This window comes from Lichenostomus cassidix, chromosome 3 (assembly GCF_008360975.1).
Source record: "Lichenostomus cassidix isolate B80296 chromosome 3, HeHo_3.0, whole genome shotgun sequence".
NCBI classification, from domain to species: domain Eukaryota; kingdom Metazoa; phylum Chordata; class Aves; order Passeriformes; family Meliphagidae; genus Lichenostomus; species Lichenostomus cassidix.
Window position 1 is genome coordinate 112,031,510 of NC_139483.1, and position 27,722 is coordinate 112,059,231.

General features: G+C 47.8%; 1 protein-coding gene across 1 annotated transcript; it reads left to right on the forward strand.

Moving 5' to 3' along the window:
- The first annotated feature begins 803 nt into the window (after nucleotides 1–803).
- LOC146440531 (N-acetyltransferase ESCO2-like) lies at nucleotides 804–26,945 on the forward strand. Its single transcript, XM_085056788.1, has 12 exons — nucleotides 804–1,272; nucleotides 4,852–4,911; nucleotides 6,042–7,014; nucleotides 8,210–8,297; nucleotides 10,186–10,237; nucleotides 12,886–13,006; nucleotides 17,329–17,460; nucleotides 19,950–20,039; nucleotides 21,638–21,781; nucleotides 22,284–22,513; nucleotides 26,106–26,180; nucleotides 26,798–26,945. The coding sequence occupies exons 1-12, from the start codon at nucleotides 1,253–1,255 to the stop codon at nucleotides 26,943–26,945; spliced, it is 2,133 nt and encodes a 710-aa protein (XP_084912914.1). The 5' UTR covers nucleotides 804–1,252.
- Nucleotides 26,946–27,722: the final 777 nt, after the last annotated feature.

The window sequence follows — 27,722 nt, forward strand, 5'->3', positions numbered from 1 at the left end:
AGAAAAACCCCAAATCTCTCCCCCAACACCTTTTCTTAAACAATCAATCTGTTAGAAATTTCCCAACCTCTACATTTTTCACATCGCTTCACTCATGGCTTCGTTCTCCCTTAGCCAGGGGGGAAAGAATGGAAATAAATTCCTTTTTAAAAAAGTCCTGAAGAGCTGAATATCAGTAAATCGGGAGCAGCCAGGAAATGCAGGAGATAAACAGCAATTAACGAACATTCACCTCGAACATTAATGAACAATTAACGAACATTAACCTCGAATATTACCCAAAATATCCCCTCAGGCAGGGCAGGAAAATAAGGAGAAAAACAACGAAAAACTCATTAACATGGCAGACGAAGGGATGGAGAAACAATGGGGAAACAAATCCTGAGAACTGAGCGATTTGGGAGCAATAAAAGGGGAATTTCTGTGGGTTTTGGGTGGATAAATGTGAGGAAATCCAGCCTGGCGGTGTGGGGATGATTGCTGTGGTCACAATGAAGGAATTCCTGATTTTCTGACACTAAAATATTGGCGGAGAGGTTTTGAGTTTTGTTTTTCCCGCAGTTTCGGTGACATTTTCTCTGCTCCTTTCTCCCTTTTCTTTTTCCTTTCCACCTTGCTTCCCTTTCCCTTCTCCTATTTTCTTTTCCCCTTTTTCATCTCTTCTTTCCCCTTTCCTTCCCTTTTCCCACTCATTTCTCCCCTTCCTTTCCTCCCTTTTCCCTTTTCTTCCCTTTTCCCATTTTTTTCCCTTTTCCTTTTTCCCTTTCCTTCCCTTCCCTTTTCCCTTACCTTCTTTCCCCTTTTTCCCCCCATCCCTGGAATTCTCCCAGGCCAGAAGGTGTCCCTGCCCCGGGCAGCTCCCTGACGCCCTAATTAACAGCGAAATCCTTAATTAGCATCTCTTTAAGCTCCCGTTAACTCCCAATCGCTCCCTCCTCACCTCTCCCCTCAGGCGCTCCCGCGCTCGGGCTGTGCCCGGCTGGACTACAACTCCCATCGTCCCCTGCGCGGCCAGAGGCGCAGAGGGCAGCGCTGCTCTCGCAAAGCACGCTGGGAGTGGTAGTCTCCCTGCGTGCCCGCGCGGCGAGCCGCGCTCTCTGATTGGCTGCCAACCCTGAGGGGCGGGTCCAACGCGGCGCCGCGCGCTGATTGACCAATGGGGATTAAGTGTTTTTGATTGACGCGGCTCTCAGCCAATGGAAGCGGAGCGCGGGCGGTTCGAAGGCGCGCGGCTGGAAGGCGGGAAGCGGCCATGGCGGAGGCGGCGCTGAGGTGAAGGAGCGGGGCTGAGGCGCTGAGGGGTGAGGGGAGCTCCGGGCGGGATTTGGGGCCGCATGAGGGGGGCTTCGGGCGGGATTTGGGGAGGGGTGAGGGGGCCTGGACAAGTGCAGGGTGTAGGGGGCTCCGTGAGGGGATTTGGGGCAGAGTGAGGACCCCGATAGGTGTAGGGGTTGGGAAGCTCCATGAGGGGATTTGGAGTGGGTTTGGGGGGGCTTCGTGAGGGGATTTGGGGTAGGTTTTGGGGTTCTCTCTTCTTGGGTAGGCTTGGGGCGGGTTGAGGACCCCGACAGGTATAGGGTTTGGGGTTCTCCATTAGGAGATTTGGGATGTCTGTGGGTTGAGGGAGCCCGGATAGGTGTAGGGGTTGGGAGACTCCATGAGGGGACTTGAGGTGGGTTTGTTGGAGCTCCGTGAGGGGATTTGGGGTGGGTTGAAGGAGCCCGGATAGGTGTAAGGTTTGGGGTTCTCCGTGAGGGGATTTGGGGTGGGTTTATGGGGTTCCATGAGAGGATTTGGGGCGGTGAGGGAGCCCCGAAAGGTGCAGGGTTTGGGGTGCTCCGTGAGTTTATTTGGGGCAGCATGAGGACCCAGACAGATACAGGATTTAGGGGTCTCTATGAGGGATTTTGGGGTGCTCCGTGAGGGGATTTGGGGTGGGTTTGGGAGCTCCCTGAGAGGATTTAAGGCGGGGTGAAGTAGCCGGAGAGGTGTAAGGTTTTGGAAGCTCCGTGAGGGGATTTGGGGTGCAGTGAGGAAGCCCCGATAGGTGTATGGTTTTGGGAGCTCCGTGAGGGGATTTGGGGCAGAGTGAGGACCCTGACAGCTGTAGGGTTTGGAGTTCTCCATTAGGAGATTTGGGATCTCTGTGGGGTGAGGGAGCCCCCATAGGTGTAGGATTTGGGGGCTTCATGAGGGGATTTGGGGCGGGTTGAGGGAGCCTGGACAGGTGTAGGATTTGGGGTTCTCCGTGAAGGGATTTAGGGTGGGTTTGGGAGCTTCATGAGGGGATTTGGGGCGGTGAGGGACCCCTGAAAGGTGTAGGGTTTGGGGTTCTCCGTGGGGGGATTTGGGGTGGGTTGAAGGAGCCCGGATAGGTGTAAGGTTTGGGGTTCTCCGTGAGGGGATTTGGGGTGGATTTGGGAGCTCCATGAGAGGATTTAAGGTGGGGCGAGGTAGCCCCAAACCCCAACACAAACCCAACAAACAAACCAAACCCAGGAGATTTGTGGTTTTGGGAGCTCCGTGAGGGGATTTGGGGTGCGGTGAGGGAGTCTGGACAGGTGAAAGGTTTTGGGGAACTCCGTAAGGGGATTTAGGACAGGTTGAGGGAACCCTGAAAGGTATAGGTTTGGGGGGCTGCGTGAGGGGATTTGGGGTGGGATTGGGGGCTCCATGAGGGGATTTGGGAGCTCCATGAGGGGATTTAAGTCGGGTTGAGGTAGCCGGAGAGCCCAAACAAACCCCACAAAAAAAACCCAAAAAACCAACAAAACCCACAGCTGTAAGGTTTGGGGAGCTCCGTGAGGGGATTTGGGGTGTCTGTGGGGTGAGGGAGCCCCCATGGGTGTAGGGTTGGGGTTCTCCGTGAGGGGATTTGGGGTGGGTTTAGGGGGCCTACACGTGAATGGATTTGGGGCACAGTGAGGGAGCCCCGAAAGGTGTAGGTTTGGGGTTCTCCATGAAGGGGTTTGGGGGGCGTGAGGAAACCCGGATAGATGTAAGGATTGGGAGCTCTGTGAGGGGATTTGGGGTGGGTTTGGGAGCTCCATGAGAGGATTTAAGATGCTGTGAAGTAGCCGGAGAGGTGTAGGTTTTGGGAGACTCCATGAGGGGATTTGGGGCAGAGTGAGGACCCCAACAGGTATAGGATTTTGGGAGCTCCATGAGAGTATTTGGGGCGGGGTGAGGGAGCCCCGAAAGGTGTAGGATTTGGGGTTCTCCATGAGGGGATTTGAGGCGGGATGAGGGAGCCTGGACAGGTGTAGGATTTGGGGTTCTCCGTGAGGGGATTTGGGGTGTCTGTGGGGTGAGGGACCCCGAAAGGTGTAGGTTTGGGGTTCTCCATGAGGGGATTTGGGGTGTGTGAGGAAACCCGGACAGATGTAGGGATTGGGGGCTCTGTGAGAGGATTTGGGGTGCGGTCAGGTAGCCCGGAGAGGTGTAGGTTTGGGAACTCCGTGAGGGGATTTGGGGTGGGTTTGGGGAGCTCCATGAGGGGATTTAAGGCGGGGTGAGGGAACCCCAACAGGCATAGGGTCTTTGGGAGCTCCGTGAGGGGATTTGGGGTGTGTGAGAGAGCCCAGATAGGTGTAGGGGTTGGGGGATAACCGTGAGGGGATTTGGGGCAGAGTGAGGACCCCGACAGCTGTAGGGTTTGGGGTTCTCCATTAGGAGGTTTAGGGTGTCTGTGGGGTGAGGGAGCCCCCATAGGTGTAGGATTTGGGGGCTTCATGAGGGGATTTGGGGCGGGTTGAGGGAGCCTGGATAGCTGTAGGGTTTGGGGAAGTCCATGAGGGGATTTGGGGTGTGTGAGGGAGCCTGGATAGGAGTAGGAGCTGAGAAGCTCCATGAGGGGATTTGGGGGGTTCCAGGTGGGATTTAGGGTGGAATGTGGACCCCAAAAGATGTAGGGTTTGTGGAGCTCCTTAAGGGGATTTGGGGTGGGTTTTGGGGTCTCCATGAGGGGATTTGGGGCAGCATGAGGACCCAGACAGATATAGGATTTTGGGGTCTTCATGAGGGGATTTGGGGTGGGTTTTGGGGTCTCCATGAGGGGATTTGGGGTGCAATGAGGTAACCCCCACAGGTGTAGGATTTTGGAGTCTCCATGAGGGGATTTGGGGAGGATTTTGGGGTCTCTCTGAGGGGATTTGGGGCAGCATGAACACCCAGACAGATATAGGATTTTGGGGTCTCCATGAGGGGATTTGGGGTGCAATGAGGTAACCCCCACAGGTGTAGCGTTTTGGGGTCTCCACGAGGGGATTTGGGTTATCTATGGGGTGACTTGAGATCCCCAACCTCCCAAAGGCTTTGGGAATCCAGAGATCCCCTAAAGATCCCCACAGAATTCCCTCCCAAAAAGTTTGGGAATCCCACAAAAATCCCCTCAGGAGCTTGAGGACCCCAAAGAGTTATCCCAAGGATTTGGGGATTCCACTAAATAAATGAAATTCCCAGTTTTTAATAATATTTTCAGTTTTTTCTCCTCCTGGCTGTGAGGTTTTGGATATTTTTGGGGATTTGAATTGGGAAAAATTCTGCTAACAGGGCAAAAGCTGTGCTGGGATTATCCCAGCCTGGGAGAGAGGAACTGGTTTAACTGGGAGAAAAGGCTGGAAAATGGGATTTAGTGGGAATTCTATTCCCTGGATCCGTGGGAAAAGCAGGATTTTGGGATGAGTTATCCCTGGAAATTCCTTCCTGCTTTTCCCACCATTCCCAGCTCTTCCCTCCTGGTTTTCCTCCCATTCCTCCACCTGTCTTCCTGATTTTTTCAATGTTTGTTGTTTAATTTGGGGATTTTCCCTGGAATTCTGTTCCCAACCTGTGGAAAATGTGGAATTGCAGGAATTGCAGAGTCACCATGGCTGAGGGAACTCCCAGGAAAAGGAGCCGAGATCCCGAGGGGTGAGTGATCCCGAAATTCCCAAAATTCCTGCTGGGATCATCCCGGAATCCGGGTGGGAAAACCCTTCAATCCCATCTCATCCCAATCCTGAGAATTCCCACAATCCCAGGGGATCCAAATCCCTCCTTGGACATTCCAGGGATTCCAACTTCCCTGGGAATTCCCACAAAAATGAATCCAGCAGGGATCAGAGCTGGAATTGAGTTGGATTCCCAAATTAGCAACCCAAATTCCAGAGGGAAAATATCAATCCAGGATCCTGGAATTGTTCAGCCCATTCCCAAAAATTCCAGGACAGCGAATCCAGAGGGGATTTGGGCTTTGCTCAGGAATTTTGGGATGCTGGAATTGAGTTTAGAATTGGGAATTGTGGGTGAAATTCCCAAAATCCAGGCTGGAATTCCATGGGAAAATCCCTTCCCTGCCTCATTAGGAGCAGAGCATTCCCAAGGGTTTTCCTGCATGGATTGGAAGCAAATCCCAGATTTCCCTGCTGAATTCTGAGCAGGGCTGAGGAATCCCCCAATTCCCAAATCCTTGGATTCCCAAATCCCCAAATCCTGAATTCCCAAATTCCCCAATTCCCAAATCCCTTAATTCCCCCAATTCCCAAATCCCCAAATTCCCAAATCCTTGGATTCCCACATCCCCGAATTCCCAAATTCCTGACTCCCCAAGTTCCCAAATCCCTGAATTCCCAATTCCCTGAATTCCCAAATCCCCAAGTCCCCGAAGTCCCAAATCCTGAATTCCCAAATCCTTCAATTCCCAAATCCCCAAATTCCCAAATCCTTGGATTCCCACATCCCCAAATTCCCAATTCCCCCAATCCCTGAATTCCCAAATCCCCCAATTCCCAAATCCCCCAAATTCCCAAATCCCTGAATCCTTGAATTCCAAATTCCCCAAATCCCTGAATTCCCAAAAGCCTGGATCCCCGAATTCCCAAATCCCTGCATTCCCAAATCCCTGCATTCCCACATCCCCAAATCCTGCATTCCCAATTCCCAAATCCTGCATTCCCAAATTCTGGATTCCCAAATCCCCCAATTCCCAAATCCCTGCATTCCCAACTCCCTGGCTCAGCATTCCAGGCAGGATCTCATCCTCCATTCCCATTTTTTTCCAGCTCCTGCTCTCCATTCCAAACCCCAGACCCCAAACGGCTCCGAGGATTTCCTGGAATTCTCTCCTCATCCCAAAATTCCCACAATAAACTCCTCCCTTCCCAATCCCAGTGCTCTCCAAACTCCCGGGAGGAAAACAAGGAAAACTCACCTTTTCCACGGAAATCAGCTCAGCCCAGGAGGTTGGAAATCTCCCCAATCCTCCCGGCAGAAAACTGGGAATCTCCAGGAAATCCCTCATCCCAGAATTCCCAGAATTCCCACAAATCCCACGTTCCTGTGGGAGCTTTTTATGGCAAAATCCGGAGCTACCTGGATCCTCTGGAGAGGAAAAAACTGCGGGAGCTGCAGAGGAGTGGAGGTGGGAATTCCCTGGGGAAAAACGATGGGAATTCCAGGAATTCCAACAGGAATCCCAGCAGGAATTCCAACAGGAATCCCAGCAGGAATCTCAGTAAAAATCCCAGCAGGAATTCAAATCCTAAAGTCAAATCCAATCCCAAAAAGATCCAAACCATTCCCATGGAAAAGAAGGAAAAGGCAGAAATTCCCGAGGCGAGGAAAAGCGGGAATTTTGGGAAAATTCCCGAAAAAAAGGCGGAATATCCTCGGAAGGTGCTGAGCTCTGGGATCAGACCTGCCCTGCGCCTCCCCCTGGGCTCTGCCTTCTTCCTGCCTGGGAGAAAATCCCATTCCAGGAAAAACCCGGGAGAATCCAAAGGCATTCCCAGAATTCCCCAGGGAACAGCTCAGCCAGGAGCAGCCGGCCTGGAAAAGTTGGAAAAACCGGAAAAATCGGGAATTCTGGAGGGAAATGGAACCGTGGAGGAGAAGGAAGGGTTGGGAAGGAAGGTGGAGCTTCGGGAAGAGAAGGAAAACACGGAGAAATCCTTGGAATGTGGGAATTCCCGAGGGAAATCTGCCGGGAAAAGTGCTGGAGATTGCCAGGATGGAGCAGCAGGGAGCAGAGCTGAGGTAAATCCAGGGATTGGGGGAGAATTCCAGGGATTTGGGGAGAGAAAAATCCAGGGATTTGGGGAGAGAAAAATCCAGGGATTTGGGGAGAGAAAAATCCAGGGATTTGGGGGACAGAAATCCAGGGATTTGGGAGAGAAATCCAGGGATTTGGGAGAGAAATCCAAGGATTTGGGAGAGAAAAATCCAGGGATTGGGGGAGAAAAAAATCCAGGGATTTGCGGGAAAAATCCAGGGATTTGGGGAGAGAAAAATCCAGGGATTTGGGGGGAAAATCCAGGGATTTGGGGGAGGAAAAAATCCAGGGATTTGGGGGAAAAATCCAAGAATTGGGGGAGAGAAAAATCCAGGGATTTGGAAAAAAAAAACCAAAAAACCAAGAAAAATCCAGGGATTTGGGAGAGAAATCCAAGGATTTGGGAGAGAAAAATCCAGGGATTTGGTGGGAAAAATCCAGGGATTTGGGGAGAGAAAAATCCAGGGATTTGGGGAGAGAAAAATCCAGGGATTTGGTGGGAAAAATCCAGGGATTTGGGAGAGAAAAATCCAGGGATTTGGTGGGAAAATCCAGGGATTTGGGGGAGAAAAACCAGGATTGAAAACCAGGGATGACAGGAGAAAACAAAAAAACAAGAAATCCAGAGATTTGGGGGAAAAAATCCAGGGATTTGGGAGGAAAAATCCAAGAATTGGGGGAGAGAAAAACCAAAAAAAACCAAAAAAAAACCAAAAAAAATCCAGGGATTTGGGGGGAAAAATCCAAGGATTTGTTGAGAAAAATCCAGGGATTTGGGAGAGAAACCAAAAAAAAAACCAAAAAAACCAAAAAAAACCAAAAAAAAACCAAAAAAAACCAAAAAAAAAAACCAAAAAAAACCAAAAAAACCAAAAAAAACCAAAAAAAAAAAACCAAAAAAACCAAAAAAAACCCAAAAAAATCCAGGGATTTGGGAGAGAAATCCAGGGATTTGGGGGAAAAATCCAGGGATTTTCCCAAATTTCTGACTTGGAAAAAAAAGCTTGGAAAAGCAGGAATTCCTGGCAGCATTTCCTGGAATTTCCTTTGGGGATTTCCTTTGGGAATTCCTGTGAAACTCCTCCAAAATCCCTGGAAAAACTCCTCCAAAATCCCTGGAAAAACTCCTCCAAAACCCCCCAGAATTCCCAGATTTCCCAAAAATCTCTCTCTCCTCAGGACTCCTCTGGAATTCTCTCCTCTCCCAGCTCACAATCCAAGGATTCCTTCAGAATTCCCAACCAATCTGAGAGCAGCAAGGAGCTGGGTGAGTTGGGAATTTTGGGAATTTTTGGGAATTTTTGGGAATTTTAGGAATTGCAGCTCCTTCTGGGATTTCCTGCTTTTGTCTGCTGGATTTTCTGCCTCTCTGCTGCTCATTCCCCAAAAAATCTGGGATTTATTTTGATTTTTTGGGGATTTTTTGGGGTTTTTTTGGGGATTTTTTGGGGAATTTTTTTGGATTTTTTGGGGTTTTTTTGGGGATTTTTTGGGGATTTTTTTTGGATTTTCTGGGGATTTTTTTGGATTTTGGGGTTTTGGTGGATTTAAAAAAAAATTTTTAGGGAATTTTGTTGGATTTTTTTATTTTTGAGGATTTTTGGTTGGATATTTTGGGGGGTTTTTAAAGGGTTTTTATTTTTAAAGAATTTATGATTTTGGAAAGAAATTCCCAAAAAAATCTGGGAATTTGCAGGATTTTTTTGGGTTTTTTAAAAAAAATTTTTAGGGAATTTTTGTTGGATTTTTTTTTATTTTTGGGGTTTTTTTGGGATATTTCAGGGATTTTTAAAGGGTTTTATTATTTTGTGAAGAATTTTTTGGGATTGATTTTGATTTTTTTGTTGAATTTTTTAAATTTTTGTTGGACTTTTGCAGTATTTTGTTGGATTTTTTAGGATTTTTTTTTACTTTCTAAAGTTTTTTTTAATTTTTTGGGGATTTTTGGATTTTTGTTGAATTTTTAATTTTTGTTGGAATTTTTGTTGGATTTTTATTTGATTTTTTGGGGATTTTGTTGGATTTTTTTATTTTTTTAGGGATTTTCTTGGATTTTTCTTGGGTTTTTCTTGGATTATTTGGGGATTTAAAAAAAAAAACTTTTGTTAGATTTTGTTGGACTTTTTTTGGGATTATTTTAGGATTTTTGTTGAATTTTTGGGGATTTTTAAGGATTTTTAAAAAAAGATTTTTTGGGGTTTTTGTTGGATTTGTTGGATATTTTTGGGATTTTGTGGGAATTTTTTTAGGATTTTTTTTGAATTTTTGTTGGCTTTTTAAAAAAAATTCGTTGGACTTTTTTGGGATTTTTGTTGGATTTTTTTGGATTTTTTTGGGGTTTTTTGAGGATTTTTAAAAAAAGATTTTTTTGGGGGAATTTAGTTGAATTTTTGGGGGGCTTTTTGTTGGCTATTTTGGGATCTTTTGTTGGTTTTTTTGTTGTATTTTTGGGGGATTTTCATAGGATTTTTTTGCAGTTCTTATTTAGCTTTTTTGGAGCTTTTTTGTTGGATTTTTGTTGGGAGTTTTTGGGGAATTTCGTTGGGTTTTTTTATTTTTGGTTGGATTTTTTTTTCATTTTTGTTGGAATTTTTGGGGATTTTTTGTTGCACTTTTTTTGATTTTTATTGGAGTTTCGAGGGATTTTTGTTGGATTTCTTGTTGGAATTTTTTGGGGCATTTTAGTTGGATTTTTGGTTGGATTTTTTGGGGATTTTTGGTTGGATTTTTAAAAAAATTTTGTTGGATTTTTTTGGGATCTTTTTAGGAGTTTTTTGGGGTTTTTTTAGGTTTTTTGAGGGGCTGTTTTTTGGGGACTTTTTGACTTTGGAAGGATTATTTTGGGGTTTTTGTTGGATCTTTTGTGGATTCTTGTTGGTCTTTTTGGGGGATTTTTCAGGATTTTTCAATGATTTTTTTTTAGGATTTTTGGCGAATTTTTTGGGATTTTAAAAAAAATTTTTATTGCCAAATCCCAAAGTTTTCCCACCTCAAACCAACCCAAACTTTCCCTTCCAATTCCCATTTCCCCTCAATTATCCCAAAATTCCACTTTTTCCCTGCAAATCCCAATTTCCCCAAAATTGGGAATTTTTCCCTTCAAACCCCAAAAACCTGAAAAACCCAAAATTCCATCAAATTCCATGTTTTTCCAGCTTTTCCTGCCCAGCCTGGACTTTATCCAATCTTCATCCCAACCAGGAAGAGGTGAGAATTCATTCCTGATTTTCCATAAAATCCTGGAATTTCTGTGGAATTTCCCTTTTTTTCCTACTTGGTTTTTCTCCCTTTTTTCTCCCTTTTTTCTCCCTTTTTTCTCCCTTTTTTCTCCTTTTTTTCTCCCTTTTTTCTCCCTTTTTTCTCCCTTTTTTGTCCCTTTTTTCCTTTTTTTCTCCTTTTTTCTCCCTTTTTTCTCCCTTTTTTCTCCCTTTTTTCTCCCTTTTTTCTCCCTTTTTTCTCCCTTTTTTCTCCCTTTTTTCTCCATTTTTTTCTCCCTTTTTTCTCCCTTTTTCTCCCTTTTTTTCTCCCTTTTTCTCCTTTTTCTCCTTTTTTTCTCCCTTTTTCCTGCCTTTTTCTCCCTTTTTCTCCCTTTTTCTCCCTTTTTCTCCCTTTTTTCTCCCTTTTTTCTCCCTTTTTTCTCCCTTTTTTTCTCCCTTTTTTCCCCCTTTTTCCCCCTTTTTCCCTCCTTTTTCCCTCCTTTTTCCTCCTTTTTTCTCCCTTTTTTTCTCCCTTTTTTTCTCCTTTTTCCCCCTTTTTCCTCCCTTTTTCCCCCTTTTTCCCCCTTTTTTCTCCCTTTTTTCTCCCTTTTTTCTCCCTTTTTTCTGCTTTTTCCCCCTTTTTTCCCCCTTTTTTCTCCCTTTTTTCTCCCTTTTTTCTCCCTTTTTTCTCCCTTTTTTCTCCCTTTTTTCTCCCTTTTTTCTCCCTTTTTTCTCCCTTTTTTCTCCCTTTTTTCTCCCTTTTTTCTCCCTTTTTTCTCCCTTTTTTCCTCTTTTTTTCCTTTCTTCCTTCTTTTTTTCCCTCCTTTTTCCCTCCTTTTTCCCTCCTTTTTCCCTCCTTTTTCCCTCCTTTTTTTCCCTCCTTTTTTCCTCTTTTTCCCCCTTTTTCTTCCTACTTTCTTTTTCCCCATTTTCCCAGTTTTCCGTTTCTCTTCCCTGTTTTTCTCACCTTTTCCCTGTTTTCCCTACTTTTCTCCTGTTTTCCCATCTTTTCGCCTGTTTTTCCCATTTTTTCCTGTTTCTCATACTCTTTCCGTTTCTCCCACCTTTTCCCTATTTTCCCCACTTTTCCCTGTTTGATTTCCCTCTTTCTCCCTCTTTTCTCTGCTATTTTTCCCTGACATTTTTCCCACATTTCCCTGTCATTTTTCCCTGTTGTTTTTCCCTTTTTTCCCCATTTTTTCCCTTTTTTCTCCCACCTTTTCCCTCTCCTTTTTCTCTCTTTCTCCCACTTTTCTCTGTTGTTTTTCTCTGTTATTTTCCCCCACTTTTTCCCATTTTCCCTTTTATTTCCTGTTTTTCTCCACCTTTTCCCTATTTTCCCCACCTTTTCCCCTCTTTTTCTCTTTTTCTCCCACTTTTTCCGTTTTTCTCCCCTTTTCTATGTTTTCCCTACTTTTTCCCCACTTTTTTCCCACTTTCTCCCTGTTTCTCCCACTTTTTCCCATTTTCCCTTTTCCCCTATTTTTCCCACCTTTCCCCTGTTCCTCCCACTTCTTCCCTGTCTCTTTTCCCCCTTTTTCCCTTCTCCTTTTTTCCTTTTTCCCCTTTTCCCCACTCTTTCCCTCTTTTTCCCTCTCTTCTCCTACTTTTCCCCATTCCTCCCATTTTCTCACTCCTTTTCCCCATTGTTTTTCCCTGTTCTTTTTCCTTATTTTCCCCTTTTTCCCCTTTTTTCCTTCCACACCTTTTCCCTGTCCTTTTTCCCACTCTTTCTCACTCTTTCCCTTTTTCCCCCCATTTTTCCCCACTCTTCCCCTCTTTTCTCCACTTTCTCCCTGTTTTTCTCACCTTTTCCATGTTTTCCCCACTTTTCTCCCACTTTTTCCCTGTTTCTCCCTCTTTTCTCTGCTGCTTTTCCTGTCATTTTTCCCCATTTTCCCTTTTTTCTCCCACCTTTTCCCTGTCCTTTTTCCCTTTCTCCCTCTTTTCCCTGTTGTTTTTCTCTGTCATTTCCCCCACTTTTTCCCATTTTCCCTTTTTTCCTGTTTTTCCCCACCTTTTCCCCTCTTTCTCCCTCTTTTTCCCTGTCATTTTCCCCTTTCCCCTTCTTTTTTCCCCTTCTTTTCTCCCCTTTTTTACCCCTTTTTTGCTTTTTTCCCCTTTTCCCTTCTTTTCCCCACTCTTTCCCACTTTTCCCCATTTTTTCCCTGTCCTTTTTCCCACTCTTTCTCACACTTTTCCCCCATTTCTTCCCTCTTTTCCCCACTTTTCCCCTGTTTCCCTCACTTTTTCCCCTCTTTTCCCTGTCATTTTTCCCTCTTTTCCTCACTTTTCCCTCACTTTTTCTCCACTTTTTCCCTATTTTCCCCACTTTTTCCCCATTTTTCCCACTCTTTCTCACACTTTTTCCCTCTTTCACCACCCTTTCCCCCCATTTTTTCCCTGTTTTCCCCACTTTTTCCCTATTATTTTCCTCACTTTTTCCCCACTTTTTCCCTATTATTTTCCTCACTTTTTCCCCACTTTTTCCCTATTATTTTCCTCACTTTTTCCCCACTTTTCCCTGTCCTTTTTCTCACTCTTTCCCACTCTTTTCCCCTTTTCCCCCATTTTTTCCCCATTTTCCCCACTTTTTCCCTATTTCCCCCATTTTCCCTGTCATTTTCCCAGTTTTCCCTGTCATTCCCTGTTTTCCAGGCCCCTGGATGATCTCCCCACTCCCTTTGCTGACTCTCCCTCTGGAAAATCCTCTCCCAGCTGCCCGAGGAGCCGCAGAGCCAAGGAATCCTCCCAGAGCTGCAGGGATCAGATGATCATTGTGAGATTCCCATGGGAATTTGGGATCTGGGAATTGGGAACTGGGAATTGGGAATTGGGGATTGAAATTGGGAAGTGGGAATTGGGAATGCTCTGTTATCCCAATCCCAATATTTCCCATTCCCAATGTTTCCCAGGATGCAGGTCAGCGGCGTTTCGGGGCGGTTCAGTGCCGCTCCTGCGGGATGCTCTGTGCTCTGTTATCCCATTAATCCCATTAATCCCATTAATCCCATTAATCCCATTCCCAGGACGCAGGTTAGCAGTGGTTCAGGGCGATCCATTGCTGATCCTGCGGGATGCTCTGCGATCCCATTCCCAATCCCAATCCCAAAATTTCCCGTTCCAGGATGTGGGTCAGCGCCGTTTCGGAGCAGTGCAGTGCCGCTCCTGCAGGATGCTCTGTGATCCCATTCCCAGTCCCAATCCCATTCCCAATCCCATGAATCCCATCCCAGGACGCAGGTCAGTGCTGGTTCGGAGCAGTGCAGTGCTGATCCTGTAGGATGCTCTACACTCTGCTATCCCAATCCCATTCCCAATCCCATTAATCCCATCCCAAGATGCAGGTCAGCGCCGGTTCGAAGCGGTGCAGTGCCGATCCTGTGGGATGCTCTGTGCTCCCGTTCCCATTCCCAAGGTTTCCCAATCCCATCCCAGGACGCGGGTCAGCGCCGGTTCGGAGCCGTGCAGTACCGCTCCTGCGGGATGCTCTGTGCTCTGTTATCCCATTAATCCCATTAATCCCATGTTTCCCAGGACACGGGTCAGCGCCGGTTCGGAGCCATACAATGCTGCTCCTGCGGGATGCTCTACGCTGTGCTATCCCAATCCCATTAATCCCATTAATCCCCATATTTCCCGTTCCAGGACGTGGGTCAGCACTGTTTCGGGGCAGTTCAATGCTGATCCTGTGGAATGCTCTGTGATCCCAATCCCATTAATCCCATTAATCCCGATATTTCCCATCCCAGGACGCGGGTCAGCGCCGGTTCGGGGCGGTGCAGTGCCGATCCTGCGGGATGCTCTGTGATCCCAATCCCATTAATTCCATTAATCCCAATCCCATTAATCCCATTCCCAGGACGCAGGTCAGCGCCATTTTGGGGCGGTACAATGCCGATCCTGTGGGATGCTCTGTGATCCCAATCCCATTCCCAATCCCATTAATCCCAATCCCATTCCCAGGATGCAGGTCAGCGGCATTTCGGGGCGGTTCAGTGCCGCTCCTGCGGGATGCTCTACGCTCTGCTATCCCATTAATCCCATTCCCATTAATCCCAATCCCATTAATCCCATTCCATCCCAGGACGCAGGTCAGCACTGTTTCGGGGCAGTTCAATGCTGATCCTGTGGAATGCTCTGTGATCCCAATCCCATTAATCCCATTAATCCCGATATTTCCCATCCCAGGACGCGGGTCAGCGCCGGTTCGGGGCGGTGCAGTGCCGATCCTGCGGGATGCTCTGTGATCCCAATCCCATTAATTCCATTAATCCCAATCCCATTAATCCCATTCCCAGGACGCAGGTCAGCGCCATTTTGGGGCGGTACAATGCCGATCCTGTGGGATGCTCTGTGATCCCAATCCCATTCCCAATCCCATTAATCCCAATCCCATTCCCAGGATGCAGGTCAGCGGCATTTCGGGGCGGTTCAGTGCCGCTCCTGCGGGATGCTCTACGCTCTGCTATCCCATTAATCCCAATCCCACTAATCCCAATCCCATTCCATTCCAGGACGTGGGTCAGCGCCGGTTCGGGGCGGTACAATGCTGCTCCTGCGGGATGCTCTGTGATCCCATTCCCATTAATCCCAATCCCATTAATCCCATTTTTCCCAGGATGCAGGTCAGCGCCGGTTCGGGGTGGTACAATGCTGCTCCTGTGGGATGCTCTGTGATCCCAATCCCATTAATCCCATTAATCCCAATCCCATTAATCCCATGTTTCCCAGGATGCAGGTCAGCGCTGGTTCGGAGGGGTACAATGCTGCTCCTGCGGGATGCTCTACGCTCTGTTATCCCATTAATCCCAATCCCATTAATCCCATTCCCAAGACGCGGGTCAGCGCCGTTTCGGGGCGGTGCAGTGCCGATCCTGTGGGATGCTCTGTGATCCCAATCCCATTCCCAATCCCATTAATCCCAATCCCATTCCCAGGATGCAGGTCAGCGGCATTTCGGGGCGGTTCAGTGCCGCTCCTGCGGGATGCTCTACGCTCTGTTATCCCATTAATCCCATTCCCATTAATCCCAATCCCATTAATCCCAATCCCATTCCATTCCAGGACGCAGGTCAGCGCCATTTTGGGGCGGTGCAATGCCGATCCTGTGGGATGCTCTGTGATCCCAATCCCATTAATCCCATTAATCCCAATCCCATTAATCCCATGTTTCCCAGGATGCAGGTCAGCGCTGGTTCGGAGGGGTACAATGCTGCTCCTGCGGGATGCTCTACGCTCTGTTATCCCATTAATCCCAATCCCATTAATCCCATTCCCAGGACGCGGGTCAGCGCCGTTTCGGGGCGGTGCAGTGCCGATCCTGTGGGATGCTCTGTTATCCCATTCCCATTAATCCCAACCGATTAATCCCGATATTTCCCATCCCAGGACGCGGGTCAGCGCCGGTTCGGAGCAGTACAATGCCGCTCCTGCGGGATGCTCTGTGATCCCAATCCCATTCCCAATCCCGTTAATCCCGATATTTCCCATCCCAGGACGCGGGTCAGCGCCGGTTCGGAGCAGTACAATGCCGCTCCTGCGGGATGCTCTGTGATCCCAATCCCATTCCCAATCCCGTTAATCCCGATATTTCCCATCCCAGGACGTGGGTCAGCGCGGGTTTGGAGCGGTGCAGTGCCGATCCTGCGGGATGCTCTGTGATCCCAATCCCATTCCCAATCCCATTAATCCCATGTTTCCCAGGACGCGGGTCAGCGCCGGTTCGGAGCAGTACAATGCCGCTCCTGCGGGATGCTCTGTGATCCCAATCCCATTCCCAATCCCATTAATCCCGATATTTCCCATCCCAGGACGTGGGTCAGCGCGGGTTCGGAGCGGTGCAGTGCCGATCCTGCGGGATGCTCTGTGATCCCATTCCCATTAATCCCATTAATTCCATTAATCCAAATCCCATTAATCCCATTCCCAGGACGCAGGTCAGCGCCATTTTGGGGCAGTACAATGCTGATCCTGTGGGATGCTCTGTGATCCCAATCCCATTCCCAATCCCATTAATCCCAATCCCATTCCCAGGATGCAGGTCAGCGGCATTTCGGGGTGGTTCAGTGCCGCTCCTGCGGGATGCTCTACGCTCTGTTATCCCATTAATCCCAATCCCATTAATCCCATTCCCAGGACGCGAGTCAGCGCCGTTTCAGGGCGGTACAATGCCGATCCTGTGGGATGCTCTGTGATCCCAATCCCATTAATCCCATTAATCCCAATCCCATTAATCCCATGTTTCCCAGGATGCAGGTCAGCGCTGGTTCGGAGGGGTACAATGCTGCTCCTGCGGGATGCTCTACGCTCTGTTATCCCATTAATCCCAATCCCATTAATCCCATTCCCAAGACGCGGGTCAGCGCCGTTTCAGGGCGGTACAATGCCGATCCTGTGGGATGCTCTGTTATCCCATTCCCATTAATCCCAACCCATTAATCCCGATATTTCCCATCCCAGGACGCGGGTCAGCGCCGGTTCAGAGCAGTACAATGCCGCTCCTGCGGGATGCTCTGTGATCCCAATCCCATTCCCAATCCCGTTAATCCCGATATTTCCCATCCCAGGACGTGGGTCAGCGTGGGTTCGGAGCGGTGCAGTGCCGATCCTGCAGGATGCTCTGTGATCCCATTCCCAATCCCATTAATCCCATGTTTCCCAGGACGCGGGTCAGCGCCGTTTCGGGGCGGTACAATGCCGCTCCTGCGGGATGCTCTGTGATCCCAATCCCATTAATCCCATTAATCCCATTAATCCCAATATTTCCTATCCCAGGACGCAGGTCAGCGCCGGTTCGGGGCGGTACAATGCCGATCCTGTGGGATGCTCTGTGATCCCAATCCCATTAATCCCATTAATCCCATTAATCCCATTTTTCCCAGGACGCGGGTCAGCGCCGGTTCGGGGCGGTGCAGTGCCGATCCTGTGGAATGCTCTGTGATCCCATTCCCAATCCCATTAATCCCATTAATCCCATTAATCCCATGTTTCCCAGTACGCGGGTCAGCGCCGGTTCGGGGCCGTGCAGTGCCGATCCTGCGGGATGCTCTGTGATCCCAATCCCATTAATCCCATTAATCCCGATATTTCCCATCCCAGGATGCAGGTCAGCGCCGGTTCGGAGCCGTGCAGTGCCGATCCTGCGGGATGCTCTACGCTCCTGCCGTGGCTGAGGATCAGCTGCAGCACCTGCGGCACCACCGGAGACTGAGGGAGGGACTGAGATACCTGGTGAGAGTGAGGGAATGTGGGAATGGGAATTGGGGAATGGGAATGGGGGGATTGGGAATGGGGATGGGGGGATTGGGAATGTGGAATATGGGGAATGAGGGAATTGGGGATGTGGAATATGGGGAATGAGGGGAATGGGGGAATTGGGAATGATGGGAATTGGGAATGGGGGAATGGCGGGAATGGCGGGAATTGGGAATGGTGGTAATGCAGGAATGTGAGCATTGGGAATGGGGGAATGATGGAGTGGGGAATGGTGGGAATTGGGAATGGGGAGTGTGGGAATGGGGGAATGCTGGGAGTGGCAGGAATTGGGAATGGGAGAAGGATAGAATTGGGAATGGGGGAGTGTGGGAATGGGAATGGGGAAGTGAGGAATGGTGGAGTGTGGGAATGTGGGAATACAAAAATACAGGAATGTAGGAATAGGGAATTGGGAATGGCGGAAATTTGGAATGTGGGGAGTGTGGGAATTGGGAATGTGGGGAGTGTGGGAATTGGGAATGTGGGGAGTGTGGGAATTGGGAATGTGGGGAGTGTGGGAATTGGGAATGTGGGGAGTGTGGGAATTGGGAATGGGAGAGTGTGGGAATTGGGAATGGGAGAGTGTGGGAATTGGGAATGTGGAGAGTGTGGGAATTGGGAGTAGTGGAATTGGGAATGTGGGGAGTGTGGGAATTGGGAGTAGTGGAATTGGGAATGTGGGGAGTGTGGGAATTGGGAGTAGTGGAATTGGGAATGTGGGGAGTGTGGGAATTGGGAGTAGTGGAATTGGGAATGTGGGCAATGGTGGGAGTGGGGAGTGTGGGAATGGGAAAGTGTGGAATGGCAGGAATGCAGGAATGAGGGGGTGTGGGAATGGGGAATGGCGGGAATAGGGGAATGGGGGAGTGTGGGAATAGGGAAATGGGGAATGTGGGAATTAAGAACGGGAGAATATGGGAATGGGGGAGTGGGAATGGCGGGAATAGCAGAGTGGAGAATGGGGAATGGTGGGAATGGGGAGTGTGGGAGTTGGGCAATAGGGGAATTGGGATGGGAATGAGGGAATGGTGGGAATAGGGGAATGGGGAAGTGGAAGAGTGTGGGAATGGTGGGAATTGAGAATAGGGAATGGTGGGAATGGGAGAGTATGGGAATGTGGGAATAGAGGAATGGGAATGGCGAGAATGTGGGAATAGGGGAGTGTAGGAATGGTGGGAATTGGGAATGTGGGAATTCAGCATGCAGAATATGAGGAATGGTGGGAATTGGGAATGTGGAATATGGGGTAGTGTGGGAATTGGGAATGTGAGAATGGTGGGAACTGGGAATGGTGGGAATGGGGGAGTGAGGAATGGTGGAATGTGGGAATGCAGGAATAGGGAATGGGGCAATGGGGAAGTGTGGGAACAAGGAATGTGGGAATGGGGAATTGCGGGAATGGGGAGGTGGGGGAATTGCGGGAATAGGGAAAATGATGGGAATGGGGGAGTGAGGGAATGGGGAATGATGGGAATTGGGAATTGGGAATGGGGGAGTGTTGGAATGGCAGGAATATGGGAATGGGGGAGTGTGGGAATGCGGGAACATCGGAATGGGAATGGTGGGAATATGGGAATGATAGAATAGCAGGAATGTGTGAATGGCAAATTGGGAATGGCAGGAATACAGGAATGGTGGGAATTGGGAATGGTGGGAATTGGGAATGGCAGAGTGTGGGAATGGCGGGAATGGGGGAATATGGGAATAGCAGAATGGGGAAATGTGGGAATGGGCAATGGGAGAGAGTGGGAATATGGGAATGGGGAGTGGTTGGAATGGGAGAGTGTGGAATGTGGGGAATACGGGAATGGGGGAATGGGGAGTGTGAGGATATGGGAATGGGGAAACGATGGGAATATGGGAATAGGGAGTGTGGAATGTGGGGAATACGGGAATGGGGGAATGGGGGAACGATGGGAATATGGGAACAGGGGAGTGTGGAATGTGGGGAATTGATGGGAATGCAGGACTGACGGAGTGTGGGAATGACAGGAATGTGGGAATACAGGAATGTGGGAATACAGGAATGTGGGAATGACAGGAATGTGGGAATACAGGAATGTGGGAATACAGGAATGTGGGAATACAGGAATGTGGCAATGGCAGCAGCTGGAATTCCCACCAGAGCTCTGCTCTGTGGGGATTGTCTGGGATCAACATCAGATCCACACTGGGATCCAGGGAAAGCCTTGGTGGGAAAAATTCCTGATGGGAATTCCTCCTTGGAATTCCTCCTTGGCATTCCTGCCTGGAATTCCTACCTGGAATTCCTTCTGGGATTTCCCTCCTGGAATTCCCCCTTGGATTTCCCTCTTGGGATTCCTTCCTGGAATTCCTTCCTGCCATCCCTTCCAGGAATCTGGGAATGCTGGGAATCTCCAGAATTCCCAATCCCAGCAGAGATTCACCTCCTGCAATCCCAGAATTCCTCCCTCACTGGTTTTTTTTGGGAATTTTCCCGGCAGGGCTGGAAGAAGGAGCGAGTGGTGGCAGAATTTTGGGATGGGAAAATCGTCCTGATCCTTCCTGGAGATCCCAAATATGCTGTCAGGAAGGTACTGGGAATTCCCATGGATCTGATCCCTGAATCCCAAAGGATCTGATCCCTGAATCCCAATGGATCTGATCCCTGAATCCCAACTGATCTGATCCCTCAATCCCATCCCAATCCCCATTCCTGCACAAACCAGCATTTTTTGGGAACAAATCCCCTTTCCCATCACTTTTCCTGCCAATTTCCTACTTCCCATTCCAGTTCCCAGTTTCCCATTCCCTATTTTCCACATTCCCAGTTTTCCCAATTTCCCATTTTCATTCCCAGTTTCCCATTCCCAGTTCCCATCCCCATTTCCCATTCCCTGTCTTCCACATTCCCAATTCCAATTCTCAGTTCTCAGTTCCCATTCCCAGTTTCCATTCCCAGTTCCCAGTTTCCCAATTCCCAGTTTCCCATTCTCGTTCCTGGTTTTCCACATTCCCTGTTTCCCATCCTCATTCCCAGTTTCCCATTCCCGGTTTCCCATTCCCAGTTTCCCATTCCTTTTTTCCCCCCATTCCCAATCCCAGTTTCCATTCCCAGTTTCCCCAGCCCCGTTCCCAGTTTTCCCAATTCCCAATCCCAATTTCCCCGTTCCCAATCCCCAGTTTTTCCATTCCAATTCCCCATTCCCATTCCCAGTTTCCTCATTCTCAGTCCCAGTTTTCCAATTCCTATTCCCCATTTCCATTCCCAGTTTCCCCAATTCCAATTCCCCCAATCCCAGTTTCCATTCCCAGTTTCCCCATCCCCAATCCCAGTTCCCCCAATCCCAGTTCCCCATCCCACTCCCAGTTTTTCAGTTCCCATTTCCAGTTTCCCCAATCCCAGTATTCCCATTCCCACTCTGTTCCCCCAATCCCAGTTTCCCCAATCCCAGTTTCCCCATTCCCAGTTTCCCCATTCCCAGTTTCCCCATTCCCAATCCCATTTGCCCCATTCCCAGTTCTCCCAGTTTCTCCATTCCCAGTTTTCCAATTTCCCAATCCCAGTTTCCCCATTCCCAATCTCAGTACCCATTCCCAGTTCCCTCATTCCCATTCCCATTCCCAATCCCAGTTCCCCCATTCCCAATCCCAGTTTTCCAGTTTCCCCAGTCCCATTCCCAGTTTTCCCAATTCCCATTCCCAATCCCAGTTTCCATTCTCATTCCCAGTTTTCCCAATTCCCATTCCCAATCCCAGTTCCCCCATTCCCAATCCCAGTTCCCAGTTTCCCCAATCCCAGTTTCTTCCTTCCCATTCCCAGTTCCCCCATCTCACTCCCAGTTTTCCAATTCCCATTTCCAGTTTCCCATTTCCCAGTTTCCCCATTCCCAATCCCAGTTTTTCCATTCCAATTCCCCATTTGCATTCCCAGTTTCCCCATTCCCAATCCCAGTTTCTCCATTCCCAGTTCTCCCAGTTTCTCCATTCCCAGTTCTCCCAGTTTCTCCATTCCCAGTTCTCCCAGTTTCTCCATTCCCAGTTCTCCCAGTTTCTCCATTCCCAGTTCTCCCAGTTTCTCCATTCCCAGTTCTCCCAGTTTCTCCATTCCCAGTTCCCCCATTCCCAATCCCAATTTCTCCATTCCCAATCCCAGTTTCCCAGTTCCCAATCCCAGTTTTCCCCGTTCCAGGCGGAGGAGGTTCGGGCAATCGTGGATAACGAGTTGGGATTCCATCCCGTCGCCCTGCGGCGTCCGGATCAGAGCAGGAGTTACCTCTTCGTGTCTCCTGGCAAAACCATCCTGGGCTGCCTGGTGGCTGAGGGCATCAGCCAGGTGGGAAATCTGGGAAAATTTGGGAATGATGGGCTGCTGGGAATGGAGGAATTCCCTGGGAAAGGGAGATTGCTTGGGATTGGGGAAGGAATTGCTGGCTGGGCTGGAATTCCTGGATATTCCATGGCTATCCCTGGGAATTCCAAGGATGGATTTGGATCCCCTGGGATTGGAATGGGATTGAAGCTCCATGGATCCCAAATTATTCCGGAATTCTGGGCTCAAGGACACTCGGAATCCATCCAGAGGGATTTTGCTGGAATTCGGGGATGGCAAAGGGCAGGGAGATCCTTGCTGGAGTGCCGAGATTCCCAGGGAAGCTCCTCGATCCCGAAATTCCTTCCCAGGATGGATCCAGCCTCAGGCTGGGAGAGCTGGGAATGGAGGGAATTCCCTGGGAAAGGGGAGATTGCTTGGGATTTGGGAAGGAATTCCCAGATATTCCATGAATCCCTGGAATATCCCTGAATTTATTGAATCCATTCCCACTCCATCCCCACAGGCATTCCGGGTGCTGTCAGAGCCAAGCCCAGCCTCACTCCCGGATTCCCAGGAGAATTCCCAGGATTCCCAGAATTCCCAGGACAATTCCCAGGAGAATTCCCAAGGGTTCCCCCGGGCCTGGCGCTGCTCCCTGGATCCCGAGCCGGCGGTCTGTGGGATCAGCAGGATCTGGGTGTTGGGAATGTGCCGCCGGCGCGGCATCGCCCGCAGGATGGTGGATGTGCTCAGGTAGGGGAATTGTGGGAATTCTGAGAGTGCTGGGAGTGAGGGGAATGCTGGAAAAGTGAGATTCTGGGACAGAGAACATGGAAAAGTGGGATTTGGGGGAGGATGGAGAGAGAAAAGTGGGATTTGGGAATGGATAGATGTGGAAAACTGGAATTTGGGAATGGATAAAGAGGGAAAAGTGGGATTGAAATAGGGAGAACATGGAAAAGTGGGATTTGGGAAGGGATGGAACGTGGAAAAGTGGGATTTGGGAATGGATAAAGAGGGAAAAGTGGGATTGAAATAGGGAGAACATGGAAAAGTTGGATTTGGGAAGGGAAGGAACATGGAAAAGTGGGATTTGGGAAGGGAAGGAACATGGAAAAGTGGGATTTGGGAAGGGAAGGAACATAGAAAAGTGGGATTGAAATAGGGAGAACATGGAAAAGTGGGATTTGGGAAGGGATGGAGAGCAGGGAAAAGTGGGATTTGGGAATGGATAAAGAGGGAAAAGTGGGATTGAAATAGGGAGAATGTGGAAAAGTGGGATTTGGGAAGGGAGAGAACATGGAAAAGTAGGATTTGGGAAGGGATAGAGAGCAGGGAAAAGTGGGATTTGGGAAGGGATAGAACACGGAAAAGTGGGATTCAGGTAAGGAGAATAAGGAAAACTGGGAATCAGAGAGGAAGAGCAGGGAAAAGTGGGATTGAACTAGGGATAGACAGGGAAAACTGGGAGGGATGGCTAAGGAAAAGTGGGATTGAAACAGAAAGGACATAGAAAACTAGGATTCCAGGAGGGATAGAGATGGAAAAGTGGGATTTGGGAAGGGATAGGTGTGGAAAACTGGGATTCAGATGAGGAGAACAAGGAAAAGTGGGATTGAAATGGGGATCATGGAAAATAGGTTGAAATAGGGAGAGCAGGGAAAAGTGGGATTCAGGGAGGGATAGAGCTGGAAAACTGGGATTGAAACAGGGAGAACAAGGAAAACTGGGATTCTTTCCCTGAAATTATCCCAGATTTTCACTGAAATTGTCCCAAATCTTCACTGAAATAATTCCAAATTTTCACTGCAAATATCCCAAAATTTCACTAAAATACTGAAACTTCAATTCAAAACATCCCACATTTCATCCCAAACCATTCCCAATCCCGGGATTTGGGATCTCCAATCCCATTTTCCCAGACAAACCTTCCTGTTCGGGACAATCCTGAATTCCCAGGATTTGGGATCTCCAATCCTATTTTTCCCATTTTCCCAGACAAACGTTCCTTCCCCATTTCCCCCCATTTTTCCTTATTTTTTCCCCCATTTTTCCAGACAAACCTTCCTGTTTGGCACAATCCTGAATTCCCAGGATTTGGGATCACCAATCCCTTTTTCCCCCATTTTTTTTCCTGATTTTTTCTCCATTTCTTCCACATTTCCCCTCATCTTTCCTCATTTTTTCCTCATTTTTCACCACTTTTCCCCCATTTTTTCCCCATTTTTTTTCCTGATTTTTTCCCATCCCAACTCTCTCCTATTTTTCCAATTTTTTCCCATTTTCCCAGACAAACATTCCTCTTCGGGACAATCCTGAATTCCCAGGATTTGGGATCACCAATCCCATTTTCCCTTTTTTCCCCTGTTTTTCCAGACAAACCTTCCTGTTCAGGACAATCCTCAATTCCCAGGATTTGGGATCTCCAATCCCATTTTCCTCTTTTTTTCCCCATTTTTTTCCCATTTTTTCCCCATTTTTTTCCCATTATTTTCTCCATTTCTTACACATTTCCCCTCATCTTTCCTCATTTTTTTCCCATTTTTCCCCTTTTTCCCCCATTTCTCCTTATTTTTTCACCTTTTTTCCCCATTTTTCCCACCCCACCTCTAACTCTCTCCCATTTTTGCCATTTTCCCCATTTTTCCAGACAAACCTTCCTGTTCGGGACAATCCTCAGTTCCCAGGATTTGGGATCTCCAATCCCATTTTACCCCCATTTTTTCCCATTTTTTCCCCATTTTTTCCCCAATATTTTCCCCATTTTTTCCCCATTTTTTTCCCATTTTCCAGACAAACCTTCCTGTTCAGGACGATCCTCAGTTCCCAAATTTGGGATCACCAATCCCCATTTTTCCCATTTTTCCCATTTTCCAGACAAACCTTCCTGTTCGGGACAATCCTCCATTCCCGGGATTTGGGATCACCAATCCCATTTTACCCCCATTTTTTCCCCATTTTTTCCCCATTTTTTCCCCATTTTTTTCCTATTTTTCCAGACAAACCTTCCTGTTCGGGATGATCCTCAATTCCCGGGATTTGGGATCTCCAATCCCATTTTCCCCCCATTTTTCGCCTTTTTTCTCCATTTTTCCTCCATTTTTTCTCCATTTTTTCCTTCATTTTTCCCCCCATTTTTTCTCCATTTCTTCCCCATTTCCCCCCATTTTTCCTTACTTTTTTCCCCATTTTTCCAGACAGACATTCCTGTTCGGGACAATCCTGAATTCCCAGGATTTGGGATCACCAATCCCATTTTCCCTTTTTTCCCCAGTTTTTCCAGACAAACCTTCCTGTTCAGGACAATCCTCAATTCCCGGGATTTGGGATCTCCAATCCCATTTTCCCCATTTTTTCCCCATTTTTTCCCCATTTTTTTCCCCATTATTTTCTCCATTTCTTCCACATTTCCCCTCATCTTTCCTCATTTTTTCCCCATTTTTCCCCTTTTTCCCCCATTTCTCCTTATTTTTTCACCTTTTTTCCCCATTTTTCCCACCCCACCTCTAACTCTCTCCCATTTTTGCCATTTTCCCCATTTTTCCAGACAAACATTCCTGTTCAGGACGATCCTCAATTCCCGGGATTTGGGATCTCCAATCCCATTTTCCCCCCATTTTTCGCCTTTTTTCTCCATTTTTCCTCCATTTTTTCTCCATTTTTTCCTTCATTTTTCCCCCCATTTTTTCTCCATTTCTTCCCCATTTCCCCCCATTTTTCCTTACTTTTTTCCCCATTTTTCCAGACAGACATTCCTGTTCAGGACAATCCTCAATTCCCAGGATTTGGGATCTCCAATCCCATTTTTCCCATTCTTCCAGACAAACCTTTCTGTTTTGGATGATGCTGAATTCCCGGGATTTGGGATCTCCAATCCCATTTTTCCGAATTTTCCCATTTTTCCCCATTTTCCAGACAAACCTTCCTGTTCAGGACAATCCTCAGTTCCCAAATTTGGGATCACCAATCCCATTTTCCCATTTTCCCCATTTTCCCAGGCAAACCTTCCTGTTCAGGACAATCCTCAATTCCCAGGATTTGGGATCTCCAATCCCATTTTCCTCTTTTTTTCCCCATTTTTTTCCCATTTTTTCCCCATTTTTTTCCCATTTTTTCCCCATTTTTTTCCCATTTTCCAGACAAACCTTCCTGTTCAGGACGATCCTCAGTTCCCAAATTTGGGATCACCAATCCCCATTTTTCCCATTTTTCCCATTTTCCAGACAAACCTTCCTGTTCGGGACAATCCTCCATTCCCGGGATTTGGGATCACCAATCCCATTTTACCCCCATTTTTTCCCCATTTTTTCCCCATTTTTTCCCCATTTTTTTCCTATTTTTCCAGACAAACCTTCCTGTTCGGGACGATCCTCAATTCCCGGGATTTGGGATCTCCAATCCCATTTTCCCCCCATTTTTCGCCTTTTTTCTCCATTTTTCCTCCATTTTTTCTCCATTTTTTCCTTCATTTTTCCCCCCATTTTTTCTCCATTTCTTCCCCATTTCCCCCCATTTTTCCTTACTTTTTTCCCCATTTTTCCAGACAGACATTCCTGTTCAGGACAATCCTCAATTCCCAGGATTTGGGATCTCCAATCCCATTTTTCCCATTCTTCCAGACAAACCTTTCTGTTTTGGATGATGCTGAATTCCCGGGATTTGGGATCTCCAATCCCATTTTTCCGAATTTTCCCATTTTTCCCCATTTTCCAGACAAACCTTCCTGTTCAGGACAATCCTCAGTTCCCAGGATTTGGGATCACCAATCCCCATTTTCCCATTTTTCCCATTTTCCAGACAAACCTTCCTGTTCAGGACAATCCTGAACTCCCAAATTTGGGATCTCCAATCCCATTTTTTTCCCATTTTCCAGACAAACCTTCCTGTTTGGGACAATCCTCCATTCCCGGGATTTGGCCTTTTCCGACCCGACTCCGGACGGCAGAGGATTTGCTTCCCGATACTGCGGAGATCCCAACTTCCTGGTCTACAACTTCCTGCACAGTTCCTTGGGATCATCGGGATCGGGATCATCAGGATCAGTGGGATCAGGATTGGGATCAATGGGATCATCATTGGGATCATCAATGGGATCAGTGGAATCATCAATGGGATCATCAATGGGATCAGTGGGATCATCAATGGGATCATCAATGGGATCATCATTGGGATCAGCCTGAGTTAACAAGGGGCTGGAAAAACTGGGATTGATCCAGGGAATTCCTGCTGAGATCCCATGGGAATTCCTGCTGAGATCCCATGGGAATTCCTGCTGAGATCCCATGGGAATCCTTCATTTCCTTCCAAATTCTTCATTTCCTTCCGAATTCTTCATTTCCTTCCGAATTCTTTATTTCTTTGGGAATTCTTTATTTCTTTGGGAATCTTTCATTTCCTTGGGTGTTCCCTTGCCTTCCCTGAAACTTCCCTTCCCTGTCCTTAATTCTCTTGGGAATTCTTCCCTTGGGAATCCTTAAATCCCTTGGGAATTCCTTGGGACTATTTCCTTCTTCTTCCTTTGGGAATTCTTCATTCCTTTGAAAATCCTTCATTTCCTTGGGAATTCTTCCCTCTGGAATCTTTCATCCCTCTGAGAATCCTTCATTTCCTCAGGAATTCATTTCCTCGGGAACTTTTCATTTCTTTGGGAATCTTTCCCTTCCCTCTGGAATTCTTTCCTTCCCTCCCTTGGCAATCATCCCCTGGCAATCCTTCATTCCTTTGAGAATCCTTCATTTCCTTTGGAATTCTTCATTCTCTGTGGAATTCTTCCCTTCCCTCTCCTTCCTTGGGAATCTTTCATTTCCTTGGGAATCTTTCATTTCCTTGGGAATCCTTCCCTTCCCTCTGAATCCTCCCTTTCCCTGGGAATCTTTTTCCTTCCCTGCATTGGGAATCCTCAATCCCTTTATCGGGAATCCTTTCCCTTCCCTTGGCAATTCCCTGGGAATCCTTTCCTCTC